At 47.3% G+C, this 27,113-nt stretch overlaps 1 protein-coding gene across 6 annotated transcripts in view; it reads right to left on the bottom strand.

Annotated features, from left to right (window-relative positions):
* The window catches only part of CAMTA1 (calmodulin binding transcription activator 1), a gene marked incomplete at both ends in the record, with an annotated part of 865,599 nt that extends 840,418 nt beyond the window's left edge, over positions 1-25,181 (bottom strand). For all 6 annotated transcript variants that reach the window (XM_080693322.1, XM_080693323.1, XM_080693325.1 and 3 more), the window contains one exon: positions 25,111-25,181. In XM_080693322.1, coding sequence (XP_080549448.1) covers positions 25,111-25,155 — 45 coding nt within the window. The remainder of the gene's footprint in view (positions 1-25,110) is intronic.
* Positions 25,182-27,113: the final 1,932 nt, after the last annotated feature.

Raw genomic sequence — 27,113 nt, 5'->3', positions numbered from 1 at the left:
TTAAAATACACCAGAACTGCTGCTATGTTAACCCTCACCGCCTCCCTGTGGGACAGAGACAAAAGTAAGGCATACACTCGCATAAAAGGGACAGTCTGGCTAGTAGTGCCTTCCTCCTCCTGGGGCAGGAGAAATAAAAAGCAAAAGGGGAACCTCTAAAAAAACTGGAGCAAAAATCACTCCAGACTCTTGAACTAAGTTCAACACCTAGAGCTGAGTTCAAAAGCAAACATGCGAACACACCACAACATAGCTGTGGGTCTAAGTAGCTTATGGAAACTAGTTCTAGAATACATCAAGCTTGATTTATGTCCTGAGAGGTCAGATTAATTGATCCACTATTACCAGAAACTCACGTAAAGTATATTTAAAATGATTTTGGAATTTTTAAAAAATCTTTCCAGATATGAATCACTGTGTCATTAAAATGTTCACAAATTTAATTTGGCCATGCAGTGAAACCAACAGTCTGAGAATAATCAGAAACTGCTTAGTAAGTGTCCCCATTTGTAAAAATACACATTCTCCGGTAGACTCTATTGAAAGGGGAAGCGATACAAGATTTAAAACTGTATTGCTCTAGTAATGCTCATCATTGCTGACACTGACAACAGTTTAACTCTTCAGAGATATTCAGATAAAATATCAGCAGAATCAACCCAACAAACGAGGCCTTCTGTCTGATATTGGGCATACCTAACAAGCATTTTCTTATGTAAAATCTAATTTTCGTCCTAAAAGCTAGAGGTGGGTGTCAGGCCTCTTCTGGAGCAGGGGACGCCAGGCTCCCTGCACTGCTCCGGACTGCTTGCGATAACAGTTTGCTCCCGAGGGGCACTGCTCCATAAAAAAAGACACACAAGTTAGGGCAGAAGAGGTGGACAGGCGGCTCTGACAGAAAGATAAGGCAAAGGGACACACTGGGAAGCGGCTCAGGCACCCTGTCCTGGAGGCTGGGCGGCGGGCGGCCTACGTCAGGCTGCTGTCCACGCCAGGAAGTTGGTCTTGTCAAGATTTTGTGTGTTTCTCATTCTTTCTGGCCCATGAACCAGACTACCTATCACCTATTACCACTGCCCAAAAAGCTAGAACCTCGTCAAAACTGAAGGAGGGAATGGCACTGTTTCTCCTGACAGAGAAATGAGGCGTAAGAAACAGCAGCCGCGCTCCCTGCATGCAAGTCCGCTCTGGGCAGCCTCGCTCAATCCCAACAGCCGGGTCTAGGAAGGGCCAAGACACACTCGGAAGGCCAGAGATCTACGAGCCCACCACACCAGCTCGCCGCTGTGACAGGCTCTGCGCCCCGCTCCCATCCTATCAGACTACCCCCAGTTCTAACAAGCTTAATTATCAGGTTGCCAAGGCCAGAGATCAGAGGCGACAATCAGAAAGGGAAGAAAGAGAGCTAAGAACTGACACGCAGGCAAAAGGAAAAGAGTGGCGAGGGACAGCAAGATTTTCTTTTAAACAATAAAAATTGGACACAAGGACTTGAAAGTGCCAGCAGTTTGGGATCATCTGTCATAAACACAAGCACTCCACTCAAAGGCCCTAAAAACAGCACAGTATTAAATAAAGCCCCACTCGATACTTCATGTACAACAAAACAAATGCACATTAACAAGGAAAATATAAGTTAAATTTCATGTAAACTACTTGTCATAGGTAGGAATAATTAAATACCTTTTGTTTGCTGTGTGTGTGTGTGTGTGTGTGTGTGTGTGTGTGTGTGTGTGTGTTTAAACTGCGGATGGAACCAAGGGGCATTCTACCTGTGAGCTAAGCCCCCAATCTATTTTATTACCTATTTTATTCTTTTTCTTTATTTTGGAATCGTCTCACTAAATGTGGAGGGCCTCCCTGAGTTGCTGAGGCTGGCTTGGAACTTCCGATCCTCCTGTCTCAGCCTCCTAAGTACTGGGATTATAAGCATGTGCCACAATGCCTAGCTTGCATATTACTCTTTTTTTTTTTTTTTTTTGGCAATACTAGGGATGGAACCCAGGGCATTTTACCTCCGAGCTACACCCCCAGCCCTATTTTTTTATTCTTTATTTTTTAAACAGGGTCTCACTGAGTTGCAGAGAGCCTCACTAAGTAGCTGAGGCTAGCCTCAAACCCGGATCCTCCTGTCTCAGCCTCCCGAATGCTAGGATTACAAGCGTACACCACCTTGCCCGGCTTGTATACTACTTTATATATTTCGTATGTATCATCTCACTTCATCCTGGACAAAATCATTAAGGCAAGCAGAGCAGATAACCTCAAATAGCCAGAAACTTCTGGTGAATAATTCTGCTTTTTCCAGTAGAGCAAGTTTATCAACAGCAGGTACAAGGTAGGACGTTATCTGTTCAACTAGGGAGAGGGCATGACAAGGCAGCCGTGCCCTGTTTGGGATGAGGGAGAAGGCCAGAGGCTGCCTGAACAGGGTCACCACAGGACTCCCTGAGAGCTCCCTTCCTTCCATTCTCATAGAGAGGACCTCCATCTGAAGAACTCCCTACTGTGTCCCTCCCTGCTGTGGTGGGCACAGCTCCTGGTTTGCTTGCCATGATCCCACCCGATGTCAACCCAATGTCAGTGCCCTCCCTGGAGTGTGGCTGGACCTCGCGACCCTGCTGACCAGCACAAGGTAGCAGAGGTGACAGGGTGGGCTGTGAATTCTGAGACTGGACGACACAGATAGTAACGCGTCTTGCCAACAGACCCTCCCTCGCTGACGCTGATGAAGCCAGCTGTCATAGGGAGAGGCCCCCATGGCAGGAAGTGAGGGCGCCTCTCACCAACAGCCGGAGAGGAGCCGAGACCTCAGGGCAACGGCCCATGAAGAAGGGACCCCTGCAGATAACCCCGGGAAGTCAGGCATGGTGGCGCATGTCTTTAATCTCAGTACTTGGGAGGCTGAGACAGGAAGATCACAAGTTCAAAACCAGCCTCATCAACTTAGCAAGGCTCTCAGCAACCTAGTGAGACCGTTTCCAAACAAAACAAAAAAAATTTTTTTTTTGGTGGTACTGGGGGCGGAACCCAGAGGCCTTCTACCTCTGAGCTATACTCCCAGACCTATTTTATATTTTATTTGGAAACAGGGTCTCACTAAATTGCTGAGAAAGCCTCACTAAGTAGCTGAGGCTGGCTTCGAACCTGTGCGATCCTCCTGTCTCAGCCTCCCAAGCACGGGGATTACAAGCTTGCGCCACCACGCCTGGCCTCAAAACACAATTTTTAATAGGGCTGGGAGTGTAGCTCAGAAGTAGAATGCCCCAGGCTGCAACCCCTAGTATCACATAAACAAACAAACAAGCAAACAAACAGACAAACAGATGACCTGAAAGCGTGGTTACGCCTCTCATCGGAGCCCAGCCCTTGCCCGCACCTTGACACCTTGGCCGCCGCATGGAGCCCTCACACTGTAAACCTGGCCACACCTTTCTAAATCGGGACCCACGAGCCCCTGAGACAATAACCACGTGCTGCTGTAAGCCACTGAGCTTCCAGTCATTTGTTACAGCTGCAGTAGGTACCTGATACACAGCTCTCCAGGCCCCAGTGGTTTCCTTTTCAACTTCATCAATCATTCCATTATCATATATCAGCAAAATTCTTGAAAAAAACCACCCATCTCTACTCCTTTATTCCCTCAACTCATTGTTAAACTGACCAGACTAATTTCATCTCCTAGACTCCAGTCTATTCCAACTCTCTGCAGCTCAATGTGGCAGCCCTGAACCCTCTTACTTCCTAACTTTACCTTTTGTTTACTTAACCCTCTGCCCATCTTTTCTGCCTCTACTTAACCTCTTTCCCCCGCTCACACTTAAATCCAGGCATTCAGCACAGCTGTGCCCTGAGCCCCGCGTCCTCTCCCACAGCCTCTCATGCACTAGGAGTCTTCTCCTAGGTCTTTTGAGATGGTGGGTTCACTCATTCCTTCAACAGCAAGGCCCAGTGATGCAGCAGGGAGCCAAACCCAGACTCTGGCTGCTCTCAGGAAGCTTCCGTTCCCACCAGGGCATGGCGTTTGCCCCTCCAGATGGACCTGGTACCTTTCCCTCTGCCCTGTGTCTAGGAGGCTGACCTATACGGGCTTCAGCACCAGGGTTCCCTTCACCTCTAAGCGTACAAAGAAAAACAAAATAGGTTGCTATGAATAACTCCCTCCCAATAAGTTGTATGAATATAATGCACCAATAAAAATATGAAAAAAATAAAAAAAGAATAACTCCCTAACTCTGACCACAATTCCAATGCCATGTTGTATACGCACATTTAAAGGTGCTTTTGCATCTAGTCGGCCCAAAACATCTCTCCTGTATTCCCTATGTCAGGTTTTGCCTGGCTAAACTTGTATTACTGTGTTTCAAAATCTAGGAGCCACTTCCCTCAAGGCCACATTCAGTCATGAAACTGTGTGCATGTCTCTCTCACACACAACTCAGCCACACTCGCTCTTTCTCCAACCCAATGTTACATAGAATTCTTGCCACAGTGACTTCTCTCAACTCCAGTCCTTTCCATTTGCTCATCCATTCACTGATTCATCTGCTCAACAACAATCACTAACAACGCTCAAGTCGCTGACCTACAGAAACGAACACCCAAGTGAGAGAGAAAAAGAAGTAGAAACGCAAGTCCAACAGGCGCTCAACGTGCTGTGAGCAGGAGCCACACAGCGACTGTGAGCCAGGAAGGCACCAAGCAGAGAGGGACAAGGAGGCGTCTTGGGAAGTGTCACTTAAGCTGAAACCCAGAGGACGGGGTGTGTGTGTGTGTGTGTGTGTGTGTGTCTCAGGGAGCCCGTCTGAATCGTGTACCTGCACTGTGAAGGAAGAGGACCTTCTCTAGTCGAGTGTGCAAAGTCTACAACCATGCAAAGCATGGGAATCTAGCACAATCAGAACCCAGAAAACTTAACATGATGTGAGTGTGGCTGGGCTGTGTATGCAGTGCAGCGGCTACAGAGGTAAGCAGGGGGCCCTTACTAGCATCTTAAAGGAGAATCCACTTTATCCAATCAGGTCCACTCCTCTGCTAAAAAAAAAAAAAAATCCTCAAAGCCTTTCCCAGAGCAGAGGACAAAACCCGGACGCCCACCTACTTTCCCAGGTGCATTTGCCCACCCACTTGTGTTCTGAACACCCAGGTCCTCTCCGAGCCTTTGCTTTGTTTCCTCTACTGCAATTTCTCCTCCAGCCACCATGTTTGCCTGTCAGTGATTCCAAGTGAAATTCCACCTCCTCCAGAAGTCTCCCCTGGCCTTCCCAGGACCTTCTGACAGCTCGATGAACTGCCTCCATCACACGCATCCACACCTGCTCCCTGCAGGCTTTTGTCCATACAGGTTTCTCGATTTGTTTAAGTATGTAATGAAGTGGACCCTAATGTCAAAGACTAGGGAAAATGTTCAAATAATTACACACACACACACTCACACACACTCAACTTGCTAGTACTGCATATTCCAACCATGGAAGTCCAAAAAAAATAATTGCTTTGTAATTACCTGAGAATAACCTATCCAAAGACTACATTTCTGTATGTTTTCATAGGAGTATATCTAAATACAAATAAGCTTAAAAATCAGTAAGCAAGCCGGGCGTGGTGGCGCCCGCTTGTAAGCCCCGCACTTGGGAGGCGGAGACAGGAGGATCGCACAGGTTCAAAGCCAGCCACGCTGGCCTAAGAGACCCTGTTTCCAAATAAAAATATAAAATAGGTCTGGGAGTGTAGCCCGGAGGTAGAAGGGTTTCCAGGAACCCCAGAACCACCACCAAAAAAAAAAAAAAAAGAATTAACATTTTTCCAGGAACCCCAGTACCACCAAATAAATAAATAAAAAATAAAAAATGAAAATCAGTAAGTAGGCCGGGCATGGTGGCGCACACTTGTAATCCCAGCGCTTGGGAGGCTAAGACAGAAGGATCGCACAGGTTCGAAGCCAGCCTCAGCTACTTAGTGAGGCTCTCAGCAACTTAGTGAGACCCTGTTTCCAAATAAATTATAAAAGAGGGCTGGGGGTATAGCCTGGAGGTAGAAAAGCCCCTGGGTTCCACCACCACCACCCCCAGTACCACACACACACAAAAAAATCAGTAAGTAAGCAAACTTAGACTAAGTAACAGGATCAAGTCACAAGTTACTTAAGGGGAAGAGTAAAGACCACAACCAAGTCTTCAGATAATCTTTCCCACAAGTTATACACAGCCAGAAGAACCCAATCATCTCCGCACAGCTCACTAACCAGCCACCGGATTCCTGAAACTTCTTTTCCTCGTTCTCTCAACTAGCCCCCACGTTCCTCCAGCGCTCTGCTCAACAAGCCTCTGAGCTCTCAGCTAGTCAAATCCGTGTATGCACTCGCCTTCACAAGGCTGATTAATGTCAGCTCCCCTATTAACACCATGAGGACAGGGACTGAGTCTGTCTTTCTTGGTTCAGGCACAAACAAGAACTTTGCTATTTGTTGAATAAAAGAACTGACTCAAAAGTATAACAATAACTGATGTTCACATGGCCCTTAAAGGTCTACAAGCACTCAAATTTCTTCTGCTGTCTTCAATAGCAATAATAATTGCATAAACTTCAATGTCACAGTTTATTTTGACATATTCTTATTTGGTAATTTCATATTCATATATGTTGGGGTTTTTCTGTTTAGTTTTTTGGGGTTTTTTTGTTTTTTGTTTTTTTGCGGTACTGGGGATGGAACCCAGGTGCATTCTATCTCTGAGCTACACCCCTCAGCCCTACAGGGTCTCACTGAGTTGCAAAGGACCTCACTAAGTAGCTGAGGCTGTCCACGAACCGCGATCCTCCTGTCTCAACCTCCCAAATGCTGGGATTACAAGCGTGTGCCACCATGCCTGGCTGTTAATGTTCTATTAATCAGAATGTGTTAACCACTCTGGTTAATAGACCCATTCTAGTGACCTCTACTTTTTCTATACAGACAAGTCATCAACAAACTTCCAAATCAAAAAATACAGACCATGCCGGGTGTGGTGGCACATGCTTGGGAGACTGAGACAGGAGGATCTCACAGGTTCAAAGCCAGCCTCAGCTATTTATTGAGACTCTGTTTCCAAATAAAATATAAAATAGGTCTGGGAGTATAGCCCAGAGGTAGAAAGCCTCTGGGTTCCACCTCCAGTACCACCAAAAAAAAAAAAAAAAAAAAAAAAATGCAGACCACAAGAAGCCACTGGGTAGTCTACAAGTAATAGCTAGGGCCAGATGAAGTGGGTATACCTGGAATCCCAGTACTTGGGAGGCCAAGATAAAAAGGAAGATTTCAGGTTTGAGGACAGCCTCAGCAAGCACTGAGATTCTCATCAACCTAGTGAGACCCTGTTTCAAAAATTTTAAAAAAAAAGGGGGGGGCGACGGAGGTGTGGTTTGGAAGTAGAATGCCCCTGGGTTCAATCCCCAGCACCAAAAAATAAATAAAAAATTAAGAGATTAAATAAGAATATCTAGTTGCTCTCTTGGAACCTAGAAAGTACAATTTCAGCCTAGCATTTTCACCAAGGAAGCCAAATGCATTAATACGTTAAAACAACAGTATTGTTTTTAAGGCAAGATGCTTGAGTTGACCAGAAGTTCCAAAGCAGACAGTAGATCCATAAAAAGAATTTTAACTCCCCAAAAGATAGAGAGATTTAACATACCGAAGTGCCATTTTGTAGAATTAACAAGCTGATCCTAATATTCAAATGGAAATGCAAGGGACCTGGAATAGCCAAAACACCCTGAAAGCAACGATGCTGGAAGCTAAGCCCATGGTGCACAGCCGTAAGAACAGCTATTCCAAGGCTGAGGAGAGGACCCAATTGGAGGCCATCCTGGGCAACTTAGCAAGGCCCCATCTAAAAATAAAATCGAGAGGTGCTGGGGATGGAGCTCGATGGGGGAGTGCTTGCCTAGCTTAGAAGAAGCCCTGAGTTCCATCCTCAACACACACACACACACACACACACACACACACACACCAGCTGAAGACCTGTTAGTACCTTATTTCAAAACTTGTTACAAAGCTACATTAACCAAGACAATGTGGTACTGACAGAAGGATAGACATATTCAGATCAGAAGTAGAATGCCCCTGGGTTCAATCTCCAGTAGCAAAATATAAATAAAAATTAAAAATTAAATAAGAATATCTAGTTGCTCTCTTAGAACCTAAAAAGTACAATTTTGGAACAGAAACGAGACTTCAAAAATAAATCCACATGTTTATGGTCAACTGGTATCAAGGGTATCAAGATACTGCAATGAGGAAAGAAAGTCTTCATCAACAGATGGTACTGGACAACTGGACATCCACACAAAGAAGAATGAAGCTGAAAGCCCACCTCACACCATACACAAAATAAACTAAAGACTGAATTCAAAACCTACATGTAAGAAGGATTTAAAACTCTTAGAAGAAAAGTCAGATCCAGGCCTGGTGGTGCACATCTGGAATATCAGTACGTGAGAGGCTGAGATAGGAGGATTGCAGGTTTGAGGACAACTTAGTGAGGAACTTAGTGAGACCATTTCAAAATAAAAAATAAAAAGGGCTGGAGGTGTAGCTTGGAAGTAGAACACCCAAGTTTGATCCCCAGTACCCCTAAAAAGAAAAAGCTTAAAAGTTTCATGACCTTGGATTAGAAAATGGTTTCTTCACTGTGACACCAAAAGTATAAACAACCACCAAAAACAAGAGACAAGTGGACTTCATCAAATTTAAAACGTCTGCGTTTCAACAGACACTCTCAAGAAAGAGAAAAGGTAGCCCACAAAATGGGGGAAAACGTCTGCAAATCGTGCATGTGTTAAGGGACTCACATGCAGAAGATACAAAGAACTCATAACCCAACCGCTAAAGAAAAGCCCATCGACTCAGTTGGTGATGGCAACAGACCTGAACAGATCCACAAAGGCCAGCACGCGTTCCCAGCCACTCACGTCATTAGGGAAACGCACATCAAAACCACAAGGACACACCACCCCCAGCACAAGGGTGGCTCTAAAAACGATGAGCTGACAAGTGTTAGCCGGCCCGGGAGAAACTAGAATCCCAGCTATTGCTGGTGGGACTAGAACACGTTGCGGCTTCTTTAAAACTCAACCTGGCAGTTCCTTGAAAAGCTAAAACAAGAATACTCGTGAAATGCAGCAATCCCACCCCGAGGTGTCTTACCCAAGACAAATGAAACATATCTACACAAAACCTCATTCATTAATGTACACAGCAGCAAGTTCTTGTAATAGCCAAAAAGTGAAGTAACTCAAATGTCCTCCAACTGGTGAACAGATTACAAAATTTGGTATTTCCTTATAATACCGTATTATCCAGCTATAAAAGGAATAAGGTAACATACACACTACAACAGAAAAACATTATGCCAGGACTGGGGTGGTGCTCAGTGGTGAGCACTGGCCTAGCATGCCAGAGGCCCTGGTTCAATCAAGAAAAAACAAAACAAAATAAAAACACATTTGTGGATTGGGGGGTATATCTCAGTACTAAAACATGAAAAAAAGAAAACATATGTCAAGGGAAATAAGCTAAGAATTTGTATAAAAAACAAATACTTGTATGATTCCATTTATATGAAAGTCCAGAATAGGCAAATCCATAAAGACAGAAGATTAATAACTGCCTGGGGGGAGGGGAATGGGGAGTGGCTGCTAAGGGGTACAGATTTTCTTTTTGGAGTGATGAAAATGTTGTGAAATTAGATAGTAGTGATAGTTGCATAACCATGTAAATATTCTAAAAGCCACTAAATTTTTAAAGGGTGCATATTATGGTATATGAATTATACCTTAATAAAGTTGTTATTAAAAAAGGAATCAAATCCCTTAAACTACTAAAACTACTTAGATGGTTATGTTTAAAACATTATATATAACAGTAAGCACTGCTTTTCTGACTACTGTACACCCAGAGGTCACCACTATGAAACATCAATTACCTAATGCTCTGAATTCAGGTAATTCAATGCTGTGCAGGCCTCAGCCCTGTACGTGGGACCCCAAGCTACCGTTCTCTCAGTCTTTCACCTGTCCTATAATCCTGCTTCCTCCTCCTACCTGAGACAGCGTGGAGAACTAGGGGCCGAGGTGGGAGGCTACATGCAGCCAAGCCGGTGGCCTCAGGCACTTGAAGGCTAGAGGCTGCGCTGTCCATCCCCCACTGCCCACTCGGAAGGAAGCGTCTCCCTCTTACCAACCTTTTACGTGTACTAGTCCATAGCCAGGCAAAGGGGAAGAGGCCAGCCCAAATGTCTGCCTAATTCTGAGAACTCCCACAGGGCAAAGCCTACACAGAACAGACGGTGACATCCGGGCTTTGCTTTTGGGACAGTTACAGACCCACTGTCTCCCCACCCCCCCAATACTGGGGATTGAACCTAGGGGCATTCTACCTCTGAGCTACACCCCTAGCCCTATTTTTTATTCTTTATTTTGAAACAGGGTCTCACTAAGTTGCAGAGGGTTTCATTAAATAGTTGAGGCTGGCTGCAAACCTGCAATCCTCCAGTCTTAGCCTCCCAAGTACTGGGATTACAAGTATGGGCCACCAGCCCAACTAACTGCTGAATTTATTCTACATAAACACAACCTGACTGAGTCAGGACATTTGGCCTGCTATCTGTAGCTACAGTGAACATTTTCTGCAAAATACTGTATCACTCTAACAAACTGAACATTAAGAATCTCTTTTAGGAGTTAATGCCCTTTCTTTTACATGCATTCTGATGGAGACAGAGTTGTGGTTCCAGGACTCCTTGCTACCGTGCCCTCCTCAACTGACTTCTCTAAATGATCTGCAGAGATGCATCCCAGTACCTGAGAGGCTAACACAGGAGGATCATAGATTTGAGGCCAGCATGCAGTACCTTAGTGAGACCTTTCTTCAAAATAAAAAATAAAATAGGGCTGCAGATATAGCTCATGGTAGAACCCCATTCAATCCTCAGTACCACACACAAAAAAAAAAAAAAAAATCAGCAGGCCACTGATCCTAACCAAGCTTCCAGATGAACACCTGGCCTATGGAAACACAGCTACTGGCTGAGAGAAGTCAGTCCATTCTGCCTTGAGTATTTTCATACTGAGCCACAGAAAGGGGAGTCAGATGGTGGTGAGCACTGGCACTAAAGTCAGGATGTGCAGGAGCCATGACTGAGGCCGCCGCAGGACAGCCATGCATGCAACTGAAGCCAGAGAGCCAGCAGAGGAAGCTCATCCCAAGGAGAAACTGAAGGGGGCAGAGGGTCCAGCAGACTGGACCTTGGCGTCCTCGGAGAGCCCAACTCAGCCCTGGGGGAAACGGCAGGGTCACTGCACTTCAGCTCCCGTCCCAGAGGCTGCGGCTGCTTCTGCTCTTCCTAGACTGGAGCCACCCCTACTTGGCCTAACTTGAGTGGCTGTGATCCTTGCATCCAAGCTGCTCCAGTTGAAAGGAAAGCTGGCTTGTCTTCTCTGGCATCAACATCAAACAACTTATCTTACCAAGTATCCACTATAAACATCAGATTTTTTCTGAATGAGCCAGCCAGCCCTCTTTAAAATATAAATACTGTGAATATTAACGCATCCAAAGATCACTATACACACACACACACACACACACACACACACACACACACACACACAGTGCACTGCGCACAAGCACAGCGTGGCAAGCTCAAAGCTCAAATTCTTTTTTTTCTTTCTTTTTTTTTTTGTGGTACTGGGAATGGAACCCTCTGAGCTACGCCTCCAGTCCTATATTTTATTCTTTATTTGGAAACAGGGTCTCACTGAGTTGCAAAGGGCCTCACATAGTAGCTGAGGCTGTCCTCGAACTGTGATCCTCCTGTCTCCGCCTCCTGCATGCTGGGATTTACAAGCGTGCGCCACCACGCCCTGCTTTATAAACCTCAAATTCTGATAACCATCATTTATTTACTGTGTGTGCGTGTGTGTGTGTGCGTGTGTGTGTGTGTGTGTGCGTGTGTGAGAGAGAGAGAGAGAGAGAGAGATTTGATGATTTAAGGCACAATCTCCAACCCTAGGATAATGAAAATACTGCTGTATGCTCATTCTTAGAACTTTATAACTACTTTTCTCATTAGGCTTCAAATCCATTTGAAATTTTTATTTTTTCTTAATGGTGGTAAAATATACCCAACATAAAACTTACCATTTTAGCCCCTTCTGAGCATACAATTTAGTGGCAGTAAGTACTTCCACACAGTTGTACAACATCACCACTAACCAGCATTTATTTTTAAAAGCATTCTGAAAATCATGTCTTTTTTATTTTTACTGAACAGACAGTCCTGCCTGCCCCTGCGTCGAAGGCCAAGGGCAAGGAGCTCAGCGGGCGGGCGGGGCGGGGCGGGCAGGACAGTGAAGAGGAAGCAGAGCCCATCCCACAACTTGGAGCGGCACCAGAGCAGCTAAATCATCCTCAGCTCCTCCAGACAGCCACAGAGGCAAGACACTAAAAATACTTGGAGGGGACAGCTAAAAGCTGTCAAGGATATTCAGCCCCGTTAGAGAGGTTGCCACTATCACCACATTTGCATCAGAAAGACCTCGGCAAGCAGCAATGGGTCATATTTAGAATAATCAGATTCAGCACGGAAAAACTGATGTTTCTTCTCCCCCCCCCCCCAGAATACCAGCAATAAATTTCTGGGCTTCAAATTTGGTCAGGTAATCTATGATCAATTTCTTGAGGACCCCTAGGAAGAAAGACAAGTACTTCAAACGCTCTGAGTACCCACTCACCACCTTTCCACTCGTTATAGCTTTCTCTTTAGCACAACAGCCTCCATCAATAAAACTAAATGAGGAAGAAACCTCCATCGAATCTTTGTCGAGCAAATGATTCAGCCTGCACATTTCATAACAGCAGAGATGCAAAGGACAAGACAGGGAATGTTTACAAGAACATCAGGAACTTTAACTTGCCCCTCAGTAGCTTTAAATATTGAAGGAAACTTTCCAAAATGAATTATGTTCACAGCCTCCCCCAACGCCAGGTCTACAGTAGCCCGGGGAGGTTGTCCAAGTGAAGATCCTACATGATCAATTACAGTGGACCCGCAGCAACTCCCCAATCCACACCAGTTTCTTAATAGAAAGTTTTTATTTACTGAATTACTAGCAATCGATACATTTTAATAACAGTTATATTAATCAACTCCAAAAAATACATCTAAATGAACATAAATATTACCTTGAACATAAAACATCTGAGGTTAAGCAGATCATCTGAAATCATATATTAAATATATATTATTTAAGTCTATTTTCCAAAACAATGAACTCTTATCCATATCTATATACCCTTAAGTCTATCATAGGGAATAACCAGGAAGACTAAACATTTTTGGGTTGTGCATCTTCTTTAAGACCTGTAATTCTGCCGGGCGTGGTGGTGCACGCTTGTCATCCCCGCGCTTGGGAGGCTGAGACAGGAGGATCGCGCAGGTTCGAAGCCAGCTGTGCTGGTTTAAGAGACCCTGTTTCCAAATAAAAATATAAAAATAATAGGTCTGGGAGTGTAGCCCTGAGTTAGAAGGGTTTCCAGAAACCCCAGTACCACACAAAAAAAAAACTGTAATTTGAATTTTTTTTTAATTTTTTTAATAAAAAAGTCATAATGTGGTCAAGAGAAAGCTGTAAAAAAAAAAAAAAAAGTAGTCCCTATGTGCACTCAGTGGCTATAGCTCAATTTCTTCCTACTGGACTGGAAACTAAGTATTTATTCTTGACCTGGAGCAAGTACCTCAAAGGGGGGGGGGGTACACAGAACAGCTACATATCAGCAAAGTACAAGAATTCCATACATCCCACTTCACAGCTTTCTTAGTGTAAGATAAAATGGGAAGAACTGCAGAGGTCGAGTGTAGGACAATGCTTTACCCAACACATGGCTCCCCTTAAAAGCATTAACAAACAAGTCATTCATTTCATGGCATCTGAGGTGAAGAAAGGCAGCTCAGAGATGCTGGAGCGAATGGAGAAGGGGACTGATCTCTAAGCACGCACAAGTGTGGAGGCCACACAGGCAGCAAGGCCAGCGGCAAACATGCTGCTTCCTGGAGGACCGGTCCTGCTGGCCAGTGCTCCCAGCTACAGAAAGAAAGGAGCACTGGCCAGGACTGGGCTTGCTCAAAAAGCTCTGGGAAGCTTTCGCGGCCAAACCTACCGCTGTTTGGTCCAGAGAAGGGCAAAAATGGCAATGTTGATGCTGCAGCGGTCTTCCCAACACTGGGAATCTAGTCATCACAGCCCACAACTCCTCAGAGGTCCTACAGAGCTACAGTTCTGAAAATTAGGTTTTACAGTGGCCCCTACCATTAAATATTCTTTCTTCAATAGTACTTAAAAGTAGATTCCTTCCTATAGACTATATTTAAATGATATCAAAGCATTTAATTCTTAGGGAAAATAACAAACATCATTCATGCCCTCAAATGCATGTATCTCCAGGTTGCGTGGTACATCTACTTAAAGGAGAAGACTAGCACACAGACCACTCTGCCCCTCCTGCCCTCAGACGGCTCAGCTCAATCTAAAGGAGCGCAAAGCTCTCGTTCCATTTACAGAGGGGGGGAGACAGTATCTTTGAGCTGTCACAAGGCTTAAAAAGTCATCTGGAGCCAGGCATGATGGTGCGTGCCTATTATCCCAATATCTGGGAGACTGAGACAGGAGAATCACAGGTTCAAGGGCAGCCTCAGCAAGTTAGCAAGGCTCTCAGCAACCTAGGAAGAACCAGGCCCATGCAGCCTGAAGGTAGAATGTCCCTGGGCTCAATCCTCAGTACACACACACACACACACACACACACACACACACACACACAGAGTCATCTCAAGCAGCAGGTATTCATGAGGCTCGGGTTTGATGCCCAGCACCAGAGGGGGTTAGAGAAGGATGGGTATCAGTCCAAAAGTACTGGAACCATCTACTCTAACCACGAATTATAACTGAGCTAAAAATGGTACTTCCGAAATGCAACACATTTTATTTCTAAATGTTCTTAGCAATTAAGTATCCAGAAAGTCAGCAAACCCTCAAGGTGGCCAAAATGAACTTTTTACAGCTCACCATTCATCAACCACAGGAGGCTTGAAAGATGCCCAGGGGCCAGAGGCCCAACCTCCAACATGGCCCTGCAGAGGAAAGCTCCAAGCAAGATTTCTTCAGGCAGTACTAAATTACAAGCAGCCACCTCGCGGGGAAAACGCTGGAGCCCACAGCTACGCACGTGTACAATGAAGGGGGAGGTGAAGTCTAACCAACACAAGGGATGCTGTTATGGAACTGACAGGAGTGTCAAGGAATTGTTATTTAAAGTATTTCAAGAGTAAGAAAATGCTCCCCCAAAACCCGAAGTCACCTCAAAAGTAATTTGTACACAGCATAGTTTAATCTCCAGGCCTAACCTCTGAAATAAAGTAGAACCAATTGAGCCAAGCGATAAAAGAAAGCCTACTTCAAAACAAAGGCGCTGGAGCGCAGCACCGTAGACTTCCATGGAGCACGGAGCCTTTGCGTTACTATGTTCGCAACACAGTTCAGTCCCCAAATCATGTGACAATTAAACTGACTGCTTTTAGACCTCACTGTTTGGCCAGGAACCTCGTCCGCTGCACTGATGCAAATCAGCGCCAGCAACCACTGCACTATCAAACCCTCCATCTTATCTTCTGCTTTACCTTGTACGTTGACTTAGGAGCTGACTGAAGGTAAACTGATCTAGGCACGTGCCAGAAGTCAGCTCGGGAGTACAGAACGAGGAAAGAGATTCAGAGGCATCAAATTCATGAATGAAAATGCTGACGTCATAGTTCAGCTCCCAGTAGAGCTGAGCTAGTATGTGGATCTTTGGGAACGTTAAATCACCAAAGCCATTTAATAAAAGAGGTGGGAGAACTTGCCCTTCCTTGCTCAGAATGAAGGAAGTGGGAAGGGGACAGAAAAACTATTAAAAACCTGTTCCCTCAACTAAAAATGAAAAAACACAATATACGTGGCACGAACAAGCATAATTACTTCTAACACACAGAACTGTTTCACATTATTATTAGGATTAATATTTTTAAAGACAGGGTCAGTTGTGTCTCTAAACAAGTAGACCATAATCCCATCCCAATGTGAAATCATTCTCCCCCATGTGGAATATCACTCAGACAAGAGCGTAGAGGACCAGGTGGACGGAGGGCTGCTCCACACCCAGCTTTAAGTGAGTCTGAACAGAACGGGGAGAATCCAATCAACAGCAGCATGCTGCTGGGATTTTTCCATGAGGGAGGAAAAAAGGCTTTTATCTAATGATGTAATTAAACTAATAATGAGAGATTACAAATTTTTTATTTACTTAGATTATTTAGAACTATGAAAAGCAGTGGTGGGGTTATTCACATTTTTCCTCTCTTGGCCAAAGTGAAATTATAACTAGTAATACAAACTTTTGAAGTTCAGACACAATTTACTAAAATCTTCTTATCCGGGACATTCAAAGTACTGATTCCTAGATTCCTAATGTTTCCCAGGAAATTTAAGATTACTACATTCTTAGAAAATAACAGTGACCCTCAGATACTTCGTAACCTCTCCAAAGCACAAAACTGCAAGGACATTTGCCCTTCTCACCACTGGTACAGCTTAAAATAGCCATTCGCCCAAAATGGATTTTTTTTAATTTAAGCAATAAACAATTTTGCCAATAAACATTTTTAAAAGATCTTATTAAGTTAAAATGCAAACATGCCAGCTTTATCTGTAAATCTAAAATGTTAAAAGAGATCATCTCACATTTCCACCACAAGTATCTTTGATAGAACATCACTACCCCCTTGTGGATTTGCAATAAAAAATCCTTATCTTGAATCTTTACTTTTCAAATGCTATATTTTCTGTTGAACTTTTGTCAAAGTTTACATTTTCTTCATTAAAAAGAGCTGTTTTATATCTCAATTACTCTTTTAAAAGTGAAAAACCACTTAACATCTTAAAATAACAATCCTATCAATGTATTTGTCATCTAAGTGCCCCACAAGTATGTATGTATGTCAATTTCCAAACAGTAACCAAGCTGACATTCCACCTTTCCTTAGATATCTGAATTTGCACATCCAAACTTCGCTTTTAAGTTCCTTTTACTCACAAATGGGTAATTGTTTTGTTACAGCGTCTTTCTGTTTCCTGATTGATAATTTCATACTCTGTACCATAGCTCCAGGCGTTTAATATCCAAATGTCTAGAAAAACATTGGGGCACGCAATACTCGGAAATGACTGTTCAGAAAAGGATTAAAAAAAAAAGTCTAAGTTTTAAAGAGATAAATTGTTCATTGTATTTATATATATATCTGGAAATGACAACTGTCAATCTAAATCAACCCTGCTGACAAAAAGAAAGATACTACCTGTTTTTTAATAATCAAAGGTTTCCTTTTTATTTTTTTAAGTTAAAAGAGTACTTTTGGATATACGTGCCTCTCATTCTAACATAACGGATACATTTTGCTGAATGTTAAAGATTAAGCAGAATCATACATGCGGCCAATCCCTTGTCACAGACCTTAGTCTTAGCTCAAAGTGTCAATGACCATTCCAGTAATGTGTAGGCCCATGAGGAGGTCAGTCCAGCCTGGCTGAACCGCCACCACTGGCAGTTAGGGCCCCGTCTCTCAGCGCCTTAGAACAGCAAGTAGGGATCCAGCAATGCTCTGCTGCCGGCGTTCCGTCAGTGGTCAAGTGGAGGACAGGAGGAAGTCACTCACTGTGCAAATGTTACCCGAGGGCAACTGAGAGGAAAGCGGGAGATACCGCACGGTCTGCTGGGTGGGTGGTCGCTGTGTGTCCAGAGGCTTTCACAGGCAGCCCCACTAAGACTGCAGATGCCAACGGTACCAGGCATGTGCCTGGACCCAGCCAGAACAGGTTCCAGAAGGGGCAGCCAGAGCCGGCCCGCAGGATGTGCTGCTGTGCCTGGCGTTTGGTACGGTGGCTGTGTGGGACTTCTTGGAGAGCATGTGGAAGAGGTGTTTCGGATGGCATGAGAAGTGAAGCAAGAGGTAAAGAGTCTTCCACGCGCACAGGCTTCAGGCATTACCACGTCCGAACCTGGGAGAGCTCGATCCCAAACATTTCTTTCAAGGCATGTTACTGTGCACAGAAAGCCGCACTGCAGACAGCAGAGGGAATACAGTCCCCAGCTAGCACACCTCCCCAAAGTTCCCTTCTGCTCAGTCTTGGGAAGGGAGCTGTTTAGTCATGGGAAAGGCCTGACTAAAGTGGGGAGGGGGAGGAAGGACTACACTTTCCCAAATGAGCAAAGGGTTCGTGCACAAGAGAACAGGCAACTAGGCCAAGGAGGAGCAGCTTGCTGGGGTGGCGGTGGGAGCGTCTGCTTTAGAACTTTCTAGTCCTTCCATCTTACACTTTTCAATCAACTGAAAGTAAATGAACAATCCTCTAAAAAAAAAAAAAAAAAGAGTGAAAGAGGAAATAAGAGACAACTTGGCTGACCCTTGGCCTCTCTCTGCAGTGGGGTACATAATATTTCTTTTAAGTCCAGGGTAATGAGGTAAAAATATGCTCAGGAAACATTACCAGTCTTTACACAAGGAGGCCCATGACCTTCTACAAGCAACGGCGTTCAAAGTGTGCAGTATCACCTTAGAAATATATAGTCAGCATACTGATGGCAGAGGAAGAAAAAAAGCCCTTTACTGTGTCCCACCACATTAGAAATCAGGAACTGCTGTCCACTGTCCATATATACAGAAATATGTTTCCTTACATGACAAATATCAGAGGATGGTAGACCATCTGTATGTACACCAGTACTTTCTCATGACAGAATAGCGGCGTGGCGTAATCACAGAGCCGACAGGCACTGCATCCATGGATGGCACAAAATAAAAGGATCTGACAGTGTATGATCAACCTTTATCTTGATCATCATCAGGCACTCAAAAATTAAAAATTAAAAAATTCACACTATAATCTGGAAAACAAGGAACGGCCATACGCCCCTTTTTCAAGTTATATGGACAAGGAAGTAGAGCTTCTGACTCTCACCTTCAAACCCACCGAAGACTAAAGACAGCAATACACCAGAAAAGGAACAGGAAGAGAACACCCCACACTTCCTTGTAAGCGAAGGCTCCAACAACATACTACACTCATTGACTGTGCCCAGAGAAGTGCACTGTTACTGTGCCAGAGACAAAAAGAAGCTAGCTTAATGGAGAAAACACTTTTTTCAAAAATCCTACATGGGAACCAGGTGTGGTGGTGCATGCTTGTAATCCCAGTATTTGGGGGGCTGAGACAGGATGATTGCAGGTTTGTGGTCAGTCTCAGCTACTCAGTGAGGCCCTCAACAACTTAGTGAACCCTGTTTCAAAATAAAGAATAAAAAAGAGAGCTGGGTGTAGCTCAGAAATAGAATGCCCTGGGTTCAATCACCAATCTGGGAAAAAAAAAAATCCTACATGGGGAAGCCCAGAAGCCCAAGGACTCAGTGTGTCACCCCAGGTGACTTCTAGTAACAAATACCACTATCATCCCTTGCTTCGTCCACTGGACAAAGAAGGGCAAGAAAAATTCCAGAAGATAAACAACACTATAGAAAATGATCAGTATAATGGAAACACAAAAGAAACAACATCCCTGGCACCACAGACACACTCGCTCACACATTCTCATAGACTAAAGGTCACTGCCAACCACATACTACAACAATCACACACAAGAGTTTTCACTGGAGTGAAACCCTAAGCAAGACTGGCTTCACGCCAAGCATGGTGGCACACGCTTGTAATCCTAGTACTTAGGAGGCTGAGACAGGATGATCGCAGGTTGGTGGACAACCTCAGCTACTTAGTGAGGCCCTCCACAACTTAGTGAGACCCTGTTTCAAAATAAAGAATAAGAAATAGTGCCAGGAATGGTGACCCAAGCTTGTAATCCCAGCATTTAGGAGGCTGAGATCAGAGGATCAGGGTTCACAGACAGCCTCAGCTACTACTTAGTGAGGCCCTTTGCAACTCAGTGAGACCCTGTTTAAAAATAAAGAATAAAAAATAGGGCTGGAGGTGTAGTTTAGAATGTCCCTAGGTTCCATCCCCAGTACCACAAAAAAAAAAAAAAAAGAAAAGAAAAGAAAAAGAAAGAAAGAAGGCTGGAGGGTGTAGCTTGGAGGTAGACTGCCCTGGGTTCAATCCCTAGTACCACAAAAAAAAAAAGGACTGGCTTCTAAGTACATTGTGGAAAAAGTAATCTCATTTAATCAAAAATGAAAAGAAAAAGCATACTTTAGGCTTAACTTTTATGGCTATCATTATTTATACCTAACCTGCATCCAAAAAGAATGAGTCTATTCACACAAAAATACCATTAAAAAGTACAGACTTAAGTCAATAATAAGCAGAAGCGGCGGTCACCATGATTATGGACATTCGATTTAGATATAACACTTTCTGGCAGCAAAAACATAACAGAAGCTCTTAATCCTGACTGTGCGATAACCATACAGTGAATCAGAAGAGAGGAAGTTCCCTACCACTTCCTATGGAAAGGATGTGTGGGACATCATGCTCTGTACGATACCTAATAGAATGCTCCTGTTCACATGCTTAATACGCATTCCAACAGGCACACATCTAAAGAACCTAAAAGTTATGTCCCATCGATTAAGGTTGACTTTACTCTTATCTGTGTGGGAATGCACACATGTGCGCGCACACACACACACACAGAGTCTAGGAAAGCTGTTCGATGCCTCTCCCAGTACACCCTCCACCCTCTTCACCACCCCCACTCCTGCAGGGGAGAACTGAAAAGCTCGACAGAATAGTACACTATTATGTTTTTATAAGATCATGATGTAAAAAATTAAAATTCAGAAAATAATTTCACAAGGCGTTATTAAAGACAAGTACAAGACACACTAAAATGTCATTCATACTAAAAGGCTAACGAGATCCAATATGGTCTCAAGCAAAGTCACATAACCCCACAGATTCCTGCACGGAACAGACGCCCAGCAAAGGGCTCCTGGACGAGTGAGTGCGCTAATGGAGCACAGATATGAACATCACTTCTCCCCAAAAGGGCACGCCGGACGGTACCACGGAAAAGGCACCTGGCTCAACGAGGAAGAGACAGGACAATCACCTTCTACCCTTTTTCCATAAGAAAATCAGAAAGAAGTACAACTGCACACAAAGGGGTATTCCCCAAACTTTACAAGAGACAAAGAATGGCCCCAAATAATGAGAATGGGTAGGGGTGATAAGTGACAAGAGGGCTACCTCAAAATCAGAAAGAATTCACATCCCACCAGGAAACAGACACAACACCTACCACAGACGGGGAGCTAGCCCAACACTGGCGGACCCTAGGGAACATGCTATTTTAAGGGGAAATCCTGAAACGGCCAGGGCCTGAAAACTAAGACACAGAAAACAGCTGAGCAAGATACGTCAACATGTCTCTCAAGGCAAGGAAGAGTGGTGCTCTTCTTTTGAAAAGGAAAAGCTGACCCAACCTGACCTTGAGGAGAGGCTGCTGCGCACATGTCAACGTCCTGAATCTGCGCAACAGTGAGATAGAGCATCCCAGCATTTCCCAGGAACAGGGCAAGTCACATCTTCAAGAGGACACAGGAGAAGAGGTCACCCAGCCTTACCCAAAACACTGGAGGGTGAGGGATGAAGGGGGCGGAAGAGTGATGCTCTAACAGAAATATGTAACAGAGAAAGTCATCAAGAGCACCCACATAGCCCGGCTAACTGCGAGAGCACCTTGCACTGAGGAGGAGGAGGAGGAAAAAGCTGATTTCCAGCCATCTATGGAGCCTGGTGACACAGAGAGCACAACTCAGGCAGTTAAACTCAAGGAGAAGCGTCCAACTTTAGACAGTGACCTCGGGACCTCCCGGCTAACCTGTACCCCGTTCTCTTCCACAGCCCCAGTACAGAACGCCCTGCTCAGCAAGGAAGACTCTAAAGGCAGGCAGAGGCAGGAGTGTGGCTGGAGCAGGACATGAAGAGCCACCACCGGAAGTGAGGCGGCTCCCCTGGGCCTGTGCCAACACACAGCACATCTTCAGCTCTTGGTTTTTCCAAGGCTCACTACTACTGCCCCCAAAAACACACAACTCCATCACGCTGGTTATAGAAACAGGCAAAACTGAAATGGCTTACGAATCAAAGAGTCTCAAAAAGAAAAAGAGGAATGAGGCCAAAAACTACTTTCTGGCAATGGTATTATGCCCACCAGACAGTCCAACTGTAACTGAAAGGCAACGTCTAAGCAGTTGAAGCCCAGTGCCAACCAAACCTCCGGATAACCACATCCCCTCACTCGGGAAGCCGAGGTGGAGAGCCTCTTTGCTAGAAAAGTGCTTAAAGACCCAAATTCTCAGAGCCCAACAGAGTCCATTGACCAGGGCGCGTCTCCACACTACGCCTGTCAAAAAAGTCAGACTTCACTGCTGAGTGACAGCAGTGAAGGAGGGAACCAGAGGCAGGAGGGTGAGCACCTGACCAGAGCCCGAGCAGCCCACCCAGCAGCCCACCGGCTCTCACCGCCTGCCTGAGGAAGAAGCCTCCCACCCTCTCGGCCAGTGGCAAGACCTTTCCAAAGGTGCTTCCCTAATTTCACAACCTCTCGTTATTAAATGGCAACGATACAGCGGAGATGTATTTGTGGCCATTTGTCCCTAGCTCTGTCACAGAGAAAGAGATTCTACTCGCCCATCTCCTATCACCTGTCCCAAACACGGGAAGCCCCTTTCCCCTACACTGCAGTAAGAGGTCCAGAGAAGAGCGGCTCACCCTATGCAGAATCGAGCAGGGAATCGTGCCCCTGAATTCAGAACGCCTCCGTCTGAGTGCTCGCGGGCAAGCACTCTACATTTCACATGCTCGGGGACGTGGTGAGCGCTCAGGATGTCACCATTCTGCTCATTCCGTACAGTACAAATGACAAAAGTGGGGAGAACTGGCCATGTACCAATGATTCTTCTGATGACTCTTCTAAGCCTGAAGAGTTACCAACAAGAGCAATACATATATTACAGATATTTTTTGCACGTTAACAGTCTCCCTCCCACCCCCAAAGTGCAGAGCCAATCATCGAACCCAACTTTTCTATATATGGAAGGGATGTTAGTTCATCTACGCACACAGACCTATAAGCACGTACGTGTCAACAAATGCATATAGCACTGTGATGATCTCTGTTTCACCAAGAGAGAACCAGAGGAGCAAAAAATAGAAAGCACTCAAATGTCCCCTCTGCCTGAAAGGTACTAGATGCAAAGAAATGTCTGGATCCCACAAGAGACACCACCATGGCCAAAGGAAGGTTCTAGTACAAGTAGGAGCACCCAAGCCACCTCTTCCCGAATGGCATGTGGGCGACATGGGTGTCTACACTCCCTATTCTGGATGGAGAGGCATATGGCTTCTCCTTACCCAGCCAACATGAATACAATTTGGGAAAATTAGAAAAAGTCAAGGTAACAGGCCCACTAAATATGGCTGACTGGGAAACAGAAGCCAGAAGGAGGATATGAGATCTCTCAAAAAAGAATCGGGAAGTTTATCTCCCGGGAAGGTTCAAAGCCTCCTGAGTGTGGGGCATCCGAAGTCTGGTTCTTAACGCACAGACCAACAGTCATCAGCGCAACAAGAACCGAAGGCGCACTGCCCGTCCCTCAATGGAGTCGTGTCAAGTGGTGAAGGCTGCCTCTCCCAAGACGCAAAAGTCAACTGGAAGCAAAAATATACCTTTGTTTCTATCTGACACGGGGCTAATTATCGTGGCCCCTTTTACTCAAGCACTAGGCACCTGGAAGCCCAGCCCTGCATCTCGTGGGGGGAGGGGCCCCATCTTCACCCGGACAGGGACAGGGAACGCCAAGGAGAGAAAAACATGTCAGGACAGATAACTTGAAAACGGAGCACCGGCACGTCCAGATTTCTCCGTAAGAAAAAGAGGGCAACTCAAAGGGTACTCAGGAAATGAGCTCACCCTAACCCAGCAAAGTGCGCAGAGTGTGTACATAATCTGGAAGAAGTGTCTGCTTTCCCATTTAGAAATGACTTCAGAGCTGCACAGGCCCCCGCGATCCTCTGGGGTGACGGGAGAAGAGCAGGGGTGGCCTGAGTCCCCTTGTCCTGGCAAAAAGGGTCACCAGACAGAGTGCAGAGGCCCCAAAAGATTCCACGGACGGGGAGAGGCTCAGACGACCCCGGTGCCAAGCGAGGACCGGGGTCACGGAAGGTAAAGGGCAAGGCAGTGTGGAGGTCCTCACTTCCCCCGAAACGGAGACCCCACCCTCCTGGCTGCCAGGGGGCCGGGGCCGGAGCGGGGCGCGCGCGGCGAGGGGCGGGGATGCTGCGCAGGCCCCCTTCCCTCCCGGGGAGGCGAGGGGGAGGGGTCACACGAGGCCCTCGGCCGCGGGGCGCTCGGCCGGAGGGGGTCCCCCTGGCGGGGACCGGCGCGGGGACCCCGCTTTCCGGGGAGGCGCCGCCAGGCCGGAGGGGGCCGTGCGGAGTACGTCCGGCCCTGCCCGCCGCCGGGAGCGAGCGGCCCGCGAGGGCTGAGCGCCGCCGCGGCCGCCCGACGGGGACCGGCCCGAGCGGCCCGGCCGGGGCTCGGGGCCCGAGGCGGATAAACTTTCCGCCCCGCGGCCCCCACCCGGGGCCCGGCGCCGGGGTGCCGGCCGCCGCGGGCTCGGGAGCGGCGGGGATGCCCGGTCCGGGTGGGGGAGGCGCCGGCCCGCCGCGGCTCCTCCTCCTCCTCCTCCTCGCTGGGCCCGGCCCCCGCCCCGCGCGCCCCCCGCCCCCCCGGCCCTGCCCGCCCCCGGGGGTGGGGTGCGGGGCGCCGCGCTCCGCCGCCCCGCGAGTCACCTCGGGACTCGGCCGCGCTCCGCCCCCCCACCCGCCGGCCCCCTCCCCGGCCGGGGCGGCCGCCCGCCGCGCCCCCGCGCTCCCGCCGGGCGCCGCCGATGCCCGGGATGTCCGGCGGGGCCGGGTCCCGCCGCCCGCCGCGCCGCCCCCCGGGCCCTCGCGCTCCGGCTCTTACCTTCCGGCTTGTTTTCGGCAGCCATTTCCCCTCCGCGCGCCACATCCTCCTCCTCCTCGCGACCGGGACCCCGAGCGCGCGCCTCGTACCGCCGCCGCCGCCGGCCCAGCCACCCCGCCGCCGCCGCGCACCCGCCCTGGCCCCGCCCCGCGGCCCACGCACAGCGCCCGTTGGGCCGCGCAGCTGCCACTCATTACTCCCGCCGCCAATCGCCCCGCACCAGGGGTCTCACTACTCTCCGGGAGGAGCGTCCTATCCGCCCGGCCCATTGGCTGGCCACCACCCCACGGACTGAAAGGATTGGTCAGGAACCAACGCCCCCTCCCCACCCACTCCCAGGAAAGCCCGCCTTCCAGACCTAAACAAAGCTGCCCAGTGGCCAGAGCCCGAAAGGATGACCCAATCAGCTTGAGGCCGACACGGAATATTTCCTCGAGGCCGAGACGTGGCATTTTCATTGGGCGTCACGACAGTGTTTCCCAAGCCGTCCAGGCCAATCAAAGGGGGTTCCCGGAACTCGGGAGCGGCGGAGGGAAGCCCCGCCTCAGAGCGTGACCGTCATGAGGAAGGCGCTCGCTCATTGGCGTGCTGGGGCTTTTCCCGCGTGCTCCCGGGGCTGAAGGACGTTCCCGGGGAAGCCGCTGCCGGCGCGTGGGGTCCCGGTGGCAGTGGAGGACGCGTCGGGATCTCCGGGATCCCGCCGCCCGCCGCGCCGGCCGGGAGCGGGCCCGGGGGGCTTCCGCCGACCGGCGGCCGGGAGTGCGGGCTTCGCTGCCGGCCGCGGGGGAGGGGCCGCGCCTCCCGCCGGGCCCCGCCCTCCCCGGTCACCGGCGCCCCGCCCCCTCGGCCGGCCGGCGCGGCCGCCCGCGCCCGCCCTCCGCTCCCTCCCCCGCTGTGCTCCGTGTCCCCTTTTCCAGCGCTTAAAATACTGAAACTTTATTTTGGTCACGTTGCCCACGTGACCGACGGAGCCGATGAGTCATGGGCGCCTGTCCCAGGATGAGGCCGCCGGGCGAAACCTCGGGGATGCTGGACCTCGGCGCGCCCGGCTGGAGGGCGAGGGCAGGCGTCTCCTGCGCCCTCCTCTCCGGCTTTCCCGGCGAGGCTTCTCCAAATAAGCGTCCCCGCGCCCGCCGCTTTCGCGACGTTTGCGGGGATGCTCCACGCGCGCCGGGTCTCGTTGTGGGAAGGAGAGCCCAAAATCGGGACAGGGGACGCGGCTGCAGCTTTTCTGGAAGGCCGTCCGCACCTGGTGGACGGAGCAGCCCCGAGCCAGGCGAGGTGAGCGTGCCCGCCGCGCTCTGCGAGGAAACGCCCCTCTCTAGAGAAATTCGGGGATGCTGCACGTGTGCAGGTAAAACCGGAAACAAAGGAGAGGGCTGAAATTTCGAAGTTAAAAAAGAAAAGTTGAATGAAAGGCAGAGCTCCATCCTATTTGATCTTGTATAGTTCTACGGTGAGAACGGTTCATTCACACACACACACACACACACACACACACACACACACACACACACACACACTTTTGCTACTGCTAGTGACAAGTAGAACAGTGAAAAGTCGTCGTTCGAGTGTTTTTGGCATTAAGATTGGCTGTCAAAGGGAATTTTGTGACAATCCTAACGTATGTTCTTCTTCTGGTTTTCACCACTAAGAATTTCTTGAGGTTTTCCAGAAATAAAGATATCCCAAAAGGATGTTTTGTGTTAACACACTCATTCTTCAGCAAACTTTAGGTTTATGAGCCTCAAAAAAATGCAAAATTTTAACAACTAGGGTACAATATTTTATCGATTAGCATTCTTAATAGCACCTATGTTGACGATTTGTGTGCTGAAACATTCTTGAAGTGCTGGTGGCATTGTAAATTAGTATAACCCTTTTGAAAAGCAATTTTGCAGTATGTATTAAAAGCCATAAAAATGTCTGCATCTTTTGACCCAGTAATCTTACTTCTGGGAATCCACTCTAAGAAAATAACACTAAATGCCAAAAAAAAAAAA

Source organism: Muscardinus avellanarius (assembly GCF_963383645.1).
Source record: "Muscardinus avellanarius genome assembly, chromosome: 3".
Lineage (NCBI taxonomy): Eukaryota > Metazoa > Chordata > Mammalia > Rodentia > Gliridae > Muscardinus > Muscardinus avellanarius.
Note: the sequence above shows the minus strand (reverse complement) of the source record. Positions and strands in the feature narration are given on the sequence as shown.